We start from the raw sequence: 9,669 nt of genomic DNA on the forward strand, positions 1-9,669 counted from the left end.
TTTTTTTTTTTTTTTTTTTTTTTTTTTTGAGACAGTCTCACTCTGTCTCCCAGGCTGGGGTGCAGTGGCATGATCTTGGCTCACTGCAGCCTCCGCCTCCCGGATTCAAGCGATTCTCATGCCTCAGCCACCCAAGTACCTGGGATTATGGGTGAGCATCACCACACCCAGCCAATTTTTTTTTTTTTTTTTTTTTTTTTGTATTTTTAGTATAGACTGGGTTTTGCCATGCTGGCCAGGCTGGTCTCAAACTCCTGGCCTCATGTGATCCACCTGCCTCGGCCTCCCAAAGGGCTGGGATTACAGGCATGAGATACTGTGCCCGGCCTGAACATTTTTTAATGAAAAGCTTATTCCTCACTCTGTCACCCAGAGCTGAGTGCAGTGGTGCCATGATAGCTCACCGCAGCCTCCAACTTCTGAGCTCAAGCAATCCTCTCACTTCAGCCTCCCAAGCAGCTAGAACTACAAGCACACGCCACCACACTCTGCTAATTTTTAAATTTTTTATAGAGACAAGGTCTTTCTATGTTGCCCAGGCCAGTCTCTAACTCCTAGCCTCAAGAGACAGCCTTGCCTCAGCCTCCCAAAGTGCTGGGAATACAGACATGAGCCACCACTCCGGGCCTCGACAGCTCAGACTTACAACAAAAATCAAGTCAGGGAACTCTTTTTGGAGACTTGAGAAAATACTTCAAGAGAACATTTTTTAAAAGCATTAAATGAGTATGAGTTGGGAGTTAACATATTTAGAGCTCAAAAAATCATAAAGACTGTCAAAAAGCTTTTAATTGTTAAAATGAAAGATTTTTAATTAAAAAAGTAATTGTATTAAATGTTTTTTAGAAATGATTCATAATTTCTTCATTCAATAAATGTCAGTGTGGGCCAGGCGTAGTGACTCACACCTGTAATCCCAGCACTTTGTGAGGTCAAGGCGGGCGGATCACTTGAGGTCTGGAGTTCGAGACCAGCCTGGCCAACATGGTGAAACCCCGTATCTAATGAAAGTACAGAAAATTAGCTAGGCGTGGTGGCGTATGCTTGTAATCCCAGCTACTTGGGAGGCTGAGAAAGGAGAATCGCTTGAACCCAGAAGGCGGAGGTTGCAGTGAGCCAAGATCATGCCATTTCACTCCAGCCTAGGAAACAGAGCAAGACTTTGTCTCAAAAAAAAAAAAAAAAAAAAAAAAAAAAAAAGGCCAGGCACGGTGGCTCACACCTGTAATCCCAGGACTCTGAGAGGCCAAGGCAAGTGGATGACCAGAGGTCACGAGTTCAAGACCAGCCTGACCAACATGGAGAAACCCCGTCTCTACTAAAAATATAAAAAATTAGCCGGGCGTGGTGGTGCATGCCTGTAATCCCAGCTACTCAGGAGGCTGAGGCAAGAGAATCACTTGAAACCAGCAAGCGGAGATTGCAGTGAGCCGAAATTGTGCCACTGCACTCCAGCCTGGGCAACAAGAGTGAAATCCCATCTCAAAAAAAAAGAAGACAAAAAGAAAAACAAAAAAAATCGAAGTGCAGACTCTGTGTGAGCCCAGTGAGGCACAGGCACCTACAGAGAAGAGCTACTGCTCACAGCCCTTGTTGGGGGAGACAAAGAGAGCATCACGTGACCCTTGCTCTAGCAGGCAGGCCTTCTAGTGAAGCAGCTGCAGAAGGAGGTACTACCAAGATAGGTGGAGAAGGAAGGGTCTATGGAAGAGACAAGGGCTCAAGTCAGACACTGTGACAAGCAATCAGGGACATGAGATCTTGAAAAACCCGCAGCAGGGATGCTGGGGTGGTGACCGAACAGGCGACGGGGCTAGTTCAGGCCTGGCCTCACAAACCACCGTAAGAGGCTTGAACTCTCTCCTGAAGGCAACGAAGAACCACAGAGACACCTGAATCTGGAAAATATCACAACCGGGCTTGTGTCTTATTAAGATCATTCTTGGCAGCGTCTTGGAGAAAAGCCAGCAGACGAGCATGACCCTTGGAAGGGTGACAAAAAGGGAGGCCACCACCCTCATCTCCGCAGGGAAGGCGGAAAGCCTGAAGGCCTTGGAGCACACAGGGAAAGGAAGAGGCAGGGTCCAGAGGACTCCATGGGAGGTGGTGACCCCACGGCTGTGGTGTGGGAGAGAAGGAGGCGGCAAGGGTAACACCCAGGTTTCTGGCTTGGGCACCTGGGAGAAAGACATTTCCATTCACCATGAAGGAGAACCAAGCAGGAGGGTTTTGAAACACCTTTGGCTTTGAAAACACCTTCCTTACACCAGCCTCGCTGAAGCAGATGCCCCTCCTCTGTGCTTCTCCCAGACCACTCCTGTCTCTTGAACCAGGCTGTAAGCTCCTTAAGGGCCATGGTGGTGCCATCAGTTCTCTCTGCTGGTCCCTAGAAGGACCACAAAAATGTTTGCCAAATGAATGAAAGAATGAACAATCATGCTTGTGCTCCATTTATATTTTGCTCCTCACTAGGGTTGCAGGTAAAAACACCTTCTAGTTTCCAAACTAGAAAGCTGTGGAGATGGGAAGTGGTGTGTGTGCGTGTGTGTGAGTGTGCATGTGTTCAGATATGTTTGTACCAAAAACTGTCCTCAGTCTTCTTCGGAAAGGCCAAATTCTTGCACTTAAGATTTTCCTTCCTTTGAAATGTGTCTAGCATAGTAGTTTGCAAGCTTCTCCCCCAATCTTTGCTTTCTGTTCTTTCTGGAAGACTTAGTGCCGTTCCCAGGGAAACGGCGGTAGGATTCTGACTGTCCTCCAACGCGTTCCGTGTGAGCTCCTCTGCTCGGCATGGTAGCGCCCTCACCCACTCCAGAACTGCGCCTTTTCTGTAGGTGTCTCCCAGCTGCAGTAACCGACTGCGGTGCTTTCTGACAGTTTTCTGAGGCTGCGTTAATTAAGTTTCCCCGCTAAGAGTTATATTCCCCCTCCCACACTCCTGGAAAATCTTATTATGGGCTTAAGTTTCTTACCTGGTGAACGTGGCTGAAGGCCTAGGGCAACCCCAGGACACATCACGGTGTCCCAAATAGGATGTAAAGACAAAGAGTGTTTTTTGTACCTCAGAACTCCTGCACCTGTGATTCTCCATAGCAAACCACATGTATATTTATTACGGTCCCTCTGGGTACAGAGATTTCTTAGTGTCCACACAAGACTCTGCCTTTAACCTCTTCCTTGACACTTCTGCCCATTAAGAATTTCCTCTGGCTCTCAAAGACTATCTACAACTCCACCTCTCCCTCCCAGCAATGGCCACATGTACACCGGACTTGCCACCTCAGCACGGTGGCTCCTTTCCCTGCATGGAATAATGACACATCCTATAAATACTTAACTTCTTATCCAGACACAATCTCCCAGTGGATAAACAGACTCTCCTCATTAGTTTGGCTGTTACTTGTCAATACCACTGTCTTGACATTAAAATCCAGGCGCTCTAATGGTGAGGATCATATCTACTTAATTGGATTTATACCACAGCCTACTGTGGAACAACATGTGGTTATTTAATACTTCGTATAATCCCTCCTGATCACTCTCAAATTGATGCCTTCCTCACCATTGCTTCTAACAGCCCCCTTGTTCTAATCCTCACCACTTTATCTGTATGGTCCCATAACAGGCTTTTGCCTGGGTCCTCCAGCCTCAGGTCCTTGTCCACTCAGATTTATCCTGCCAACAACACTAGTTCTGTAAGCATGGGTCTCCCCAGCTCAAAAGACCTCCGGAGCTCTGTATGGTTTGGAGAATAAAGTCTGCACTCACCTTAGCATCCCAGGCCCTCTATAATCTGGCCCTTTTTCATGGATCCAACTTTCTAAGTTTGAATATGTATCTTTAGCGTCAGATATTATCTCCTAATCACACGTACACAAACACAGACATATCCAATACAGAGCTAAGCCACAGACATATCCAATACACAGACATATCCAATACAGAGCTAGGCTTTGGGAGACCTGAGTTCTGGTCTGGCCACCTTGGTTACTTTCTCCTTCTATACTCTTACCTTCGAACTTCTCCCATTTCTTGATGAGAGGGTGAGTGCAGGGATGCCAGGGTGCTCTGATAGTGCCAAAGGTAAACACTTATTGTATTACACTTACCATTTTTTATTTTTTGAGATGGGGACTTGCTCTGTTGCACAGGCTGGAGTGTAGTGGCACGATCACAGCTCACTGCAACCTCAAACTCCTGAGCTCAAATGATCCTCTGGCCTCACCCTCCCAAGTAGGTAGGATTACAGCTGTGCACCACCACACCTGGCTAAATTTTTTATTTTTTTGCAGAAATGGGGTCTTGCTGTGTTGCCCAGGCTGGTCGCAAGCAATCTTCCTATCTTGGCCTCTCAAAGTGCTGGGATTACAGGCATGAGCCACTGCACCCAGCTAACTTTTATTCTTGCGCTTATTATTAAACAATTTCTTGTTTAATATGCACTTATTATTAATTTCTTAGTTCCAAGTGTTCCAGTGTATAAATCTTATCTTTAAAAATACACCAGGCTGGGTGCAGTTACTCACACCTGTAATCCCAGCACTTTGGGAGGCCGAGGCGGGCAGATCACAAGGTCAGGAGATTGAGACCATCCTGGCTAACAAAGTGAAACCCCGTCTCTACTAAAAATAAAAAAAAAAATTAGCCAGGCATGGTGGCACACACCTGTAATCCCAGCTACCCAGCATCTGTAATCCCAGCTACTATAAGGCTGAGGCAGGAGAATTGCTTGAACCCAGGAGGCGGAGGTTGCAGTGAGCTGAGATTGCACCACTGCACTCCAGCCTGGGCAACACAGAGCAAGATTGTCTCAAAACAAAACAAAACAAAACAAAAAAAGTACACCAGAGGAGGGGGGAATGGGAAGCTAGTTTTTAATGGGTACAGAGTTTGAGCGTGGGATGATGGAAAAGTTCTGGAGGCACATAGTGGTGACGGTTGCACAATAATGTGAATAGACGTAACGCCACTGAATTGTACACTTACGATTAAAATAGTAAATTTTCTGTGATGTGTATGTACTTCCCCATAATTTTCAAAGTATATCAAGGTCACCAAGGGCCAAATCTCATGCTCCATTATCCCTCAGAAGTCTAAGCACAGTGCTGATTAACAAATATTTGGTGCACAAGGATAATGATACCTGAACATTTACAGATCGCTTTACAATGTATAAAGCCCCTTCACCATAAAATAGCTTAACCGTTTGATCCAGACAAAAAACCCTGTGCATTAAGAAAGACAGGTATTTATCTTCATTTTCTAGGTGAAGAAATTGAGACTTGAAACATTTAGTGATTCAACTGTAGTCGGGTACCAGGCAGAGCTTCGACTGATCTGGGTCTCATGAATCTGAGAAATGTCACAAGCTTTTTGTTGATTGTTGGAACAATTAGTGCCTTTTCTCCTAGGAAAAATTCATGCAAGAGTATGTGTCATTAGGCAGGAAGAGCCTTCACCTTGTGCTCTAAATCAGCAGCTGCTGCCCACAGAACAAGGGCAGGGGCAACTCGAAGGCTCCCAGGCTTCCTATTTAATCCGGACCCCGTGGGCGGCTGCCTCTGCACACGCATCCTGCCAGGCTGCCTGACCCGACATGGCAACACGTTCGCCTAAATGCCAGACTGACAGGAGGTGCTCCAAGGTGAATCCAGCCATGTCAACTGTGAAGAGTGCAAAAGAATCTGAATTTCTTTAGGGACTATTGAAAACAATCAGAACACTTAGAAAAGTTTATCGATTATCAAGCCGTGTACTGATTATGGACATAAGGATCCTTTACGTATCGAAACATATTTCGTTTCCTTAAAAGGTCTGCTCTAGCCTCCCAGTACAGTTAAGGACAGCGCCCTGAGCTTGTGAAGATAGCAAACATATTCAGCATTGCTGCTCTGACAAGTCACCTCCCAAATAGGCTTCAGTTGAGGTACAAGCTCAATGTGTTCCTTGGTTCCAGGAGACGTTTACTTCTAGACGCCAACACTCTGAAAGTTTCAACAGTCCACTGAAGAGGTCCCAATTTACTTAGAAATTGATATCCCTAAACTGTGTTCTATATGGTAAAACATTCTCACTCCAAGAGTGTGCCTCAGCATTTCGGTGTCTTAAAATATTGTATCTGGGGCTGAGCATGGTGGCTCATATCCTTAGTATTAGCGTTTTAGGAGGCCAAGGTGGGAGAATGGCCAGGAATTCAAGACCTGCCTGAGCAACACAGTGAGACCCTGTCTCTACAAAAAAGTTTTTAAAATAAAAAAATTAGCCATGTGTGGTGGTAGTGCATGCCTCGACGTCATGGAGGTCACTTGACCCCAGCAGGTCGAGGCTGCAGTGAGCTATTATCATGCCACTGCACTCCAGCCTGTGCAACAGAGCAAAATCCTAACTCTAAACATTGTATATTATATATACAACATACGTGTGTGTGTGTGTGTGTGTATATATATATATCATATCTGTAAGACTGTAGGCATTTTTCTTCTACCCATGAGTTGTATGAAGTAAAATATTTCTTTATAGAAAATATAAATATTCCTAACCCTATTAACACACTCTTGTGTGTAACACACTCTTCCTAACACACTCTTGAAAGAGAAGGTAGACACACTGAAATACCTATTCGCACTCATGCTAAACCCACTATCTTCTGGATTCCCTTCTCTTATAAAACACATTACACTTTATAAAGTCCTTCTACAACAAGGCTTTCATTCCACACCACAGAGCAAGGATTACCGTAGCCCATGAGACTCTCTGAACTGTAGATATAATTAGGCATCACATCCATTATGACACCACGGACGTCATCATGTGCTACCAGCATCTGTTGACAGATCTCATACCCAGCATATCACCGAAATGGCAAGTGTGGAGAAGGTAGCCCACAATAGAAACAATGGCATTTTACCCTCGTCCGGTTCCAGCAGTTTGTCTCATAGGACATAAATAGAGGCCACTGCTCTGGCTGCACTGAGCTCACAGTTCAATATTATTTTACTGACTTGAGCAGGGTCTATACCAAAAGTAGAAATAGAGAATCGAGAGTAGAAATAGAGAATCTTCTAAATCTGTCCTAATGTAGTTTTTACCCCCCGTGCATGTACAACATTCAAACTATCTTAAGAAAAAAAAAATTATCATGTTAAACTTTTTAACATTATTTTGAACTGGGATCTGGAAGTATGTCATTTTTACTTCAACTTTACTTAAGTAAATTTACTTGAAGTAAATCAACTTTACTTCAAGTGCTATGCAATTATAATAATACAGTCAACATGGGAATCCCAAACCTAAAATAATTAAAAGCCATATATCAAAAAAATACTGCAAATATATTAAAAGATTAAATATGGTGGAAGGGATGTCAATGTGGCCTCCGGAAATTGTCATTACCTCTATCCTGCTATCTTACTGTACTTAAAAAAAAAAGGCAACAGAAAGCATTGTGATTAGACTATCACTTTCAAAAATGATGGGCAGACTACCTGTCTAATTCCTTAGCTATTTTACAGTTCCTCATAAGAAAGCAATTTTTTAAAACAAAGACCGGGAGTTAGGGAGTTACCTTTTTTTTAATCCACGAAAAGTGCAGTAATCAAAATTTGAGGAAATTGTTTTAAAAAAACACTCACTGCTAAAAATTAAGGTCACTTTTTAACTTCGTGCTGATGGATGATGCATCAGCTGGTCCAGATGACACATTAGGAATCCTCAAGCCATGTGCTTCCTTCACAATCAATACTTTAAACAACGGTAGACGGCTTGAAGTTTTGTTGTTTCTATTTATTACTCCCATTTTCTAAAAAAGGTAGGGATGGTAAAAGCCTTAAGAAACTCGGGGAGAGACTGAAATGTAGCTAAATTAGAGCTTTAAAATAATAATAGTAAATGGTATTTTAGGAGAGAGGGTAGACAAGAGACATCCTGATATAAAAATAGTGCTTGGTTATTTGATAATTATCTCTCCTTCCAGCTAACGCTGTTTGCTGTGAGAGAAGTTTGGGATGTGTGTTCACCATCACACTCCTATTCACCAAATACTATCGCACAATCAACGACAGAGCCAATTATACAGAGATTCCCATACACGCTATGGTCACCACAGGCTATCTATCCACTTAAAGCAGGCCCTTAGAAGGGAAATCTATCTTGCCTCACGCCCAGAAAAATGGGGGGGGGGGGGGGAAGCTCAGAGCGTTTGGCTTTTACCATAACCCTCTTATCTTAAGGTTGGGTTAGCAGGTCTCTGTTGTCATGCCTGACCCAAGCAGGCTCCTTGCCTAGTCAAGTAAGAGGCAGGATTAAGCCTCCTGGTGAGCATTCCCTATTTATTCTAGCCAAGAGGATCAAGAGGAAACCTTGAAATAGTGGAATGTTCCACTGGGCCCCCAGAGAGCGCCAATCAAAACGGGGAGGGAGCTTTCAGAAGCTGGCTGACTCCTTCGTCCCTGTGTGCTTACCTCAATGAACTATAAATAGAGTGTGAAATAATTGTGACTATCGGTAAATGTCTAGTGTTCATACAACATCCCTCTCCAAGGAACCCAAAAGATTGAATAAATGACTTCCCATGACTCTAGGGGCTGCCCGGTGGAAACTGCAATGAAGCTGATGTTCTTTTGCTTCTTTCAATGGGGAAGAGAGAGGCTGGGGTAAAAGGACACAAACGGGCCAGGAGAGTATAACTCGGGGGCCAAGGTCACAGATTCAAGGGGTCAGGAGCAGACCAGAGACCCCTTCAGATCCTGATCTAACGCGGGTTGGTGTGAGGAACAGAACCACATCTGTGACTCCGATGCTGCTACCACACGCGCGCGCGCGCGCACACACACGACGCCCAGTGTCCTGCCTGTCCCCGGACATGTCCTCTTTCCTAAGGGGTCCCCGGGGCTGCAAGGGCACAGGACAGCACAGCACCTCCACAAAGCGCCCTCTCGCCAGTCGCCCGGCCACGCGGCCACACGCACGGGAGTCCCGCGGGGGACCCGGCCCCACCACGCGCGGGCGGCCCGCGGGCCCCTGCTGACCTTTCTCTGCTGCTTCTCCCAGGCCGGGTCCAGGAGCAGGTCGCGGTCCCACTCCTCCTCCTGGATCATGTACTCATCCTCGTCGTACACGTAGTTGTACTGCACGCCGGGCTCTATCTGGTTCATGGCGCTCGGTTGGCCGGGGCTGCGGCGGGGCGCTAGGAGCTCGGACGCACGGGCTGACGAGGAAATGGACCCACGAAGGCGGCGGGTGGCGGGCGGCGGGCGCGGGGTGACCTTCGCGCGACTCCTCTCGGGGCGGCACGCTTGGGCGCAGAGTCTCGGGCGAAGCACCAGCTCCGGCTGCGAGCAGCTGCCGCGCGGCTTAATAGCCGCGCCGCCCGTCACGTGGCCGCCCGGCCGCGCCCCCGCCGCCGCCGCCCCCCAGCCCCGCCCGTAGAGGCCCAGCTAGCCCCGCCCCGAGCACGTGCGGGCGGACCGGGGCGCCGGGCCCCTCCACGGTTTCCCCCGCAGCCGCCGCCCTGAGGCCGCCTGCACGCCTTGCGCCGAGGCCTCCGGGAACGCGTGGTGTGCGGCCCGAGCAGAGCCACGCCTGCCACCCACGCTCTGAGAGCGGCTGGTTCGCTGCGCGGGGTCCGTCTGTGTCCCGGGTGGGTGATCGCGGGCCAGGGGAGGGCCACCC

The 9,669-nt window shown here is 47.0% G+C and overlaps 1 protein-coding gene across 1 annotated transcript in view; it reads right to left on the reverse strand.

The window, feature by feature from the left end:
• Window positions 1–9,367, reverse strand: part of ACTN2 (actinin alpha 2) — a 76,901-nt gene extending 67,534 nt beyond the window's left edge. The window contains exon 1 of the mRNA XM_033195906.1: window positions 9,027–9,367. Coding sequence (XP_033051797.1) covers window positions 9,027–9,152 — 126 coding nt within the window. The 5' untranslated portion in view covers window positions 9,153–9,367. The remainder of the gene's footprint in view (window positions 1–9,026) is intronic.
• Window positions 9,368–9,669: the final 302 nt, after the last annotated feature.

The sequence above is a fragment of the Trachypithecus francoisi genome, unplaced genomic scaffold (genome assembly GCF_009764315.1).
Source record: "Trachypithecus francoisi isolate TF-2019V2 unplaced genomic scaffold, Tfra_2.0 Lachesis_group5, whole genome shotgun sequence".
In the NCBI taxonomy this organism is placed as follows: Eukaryota; Metazoa; Chordata; class Mammalia; order Primates; family Cercopithecidae; genus Trachypithecus; species Trachypithecus francoisi.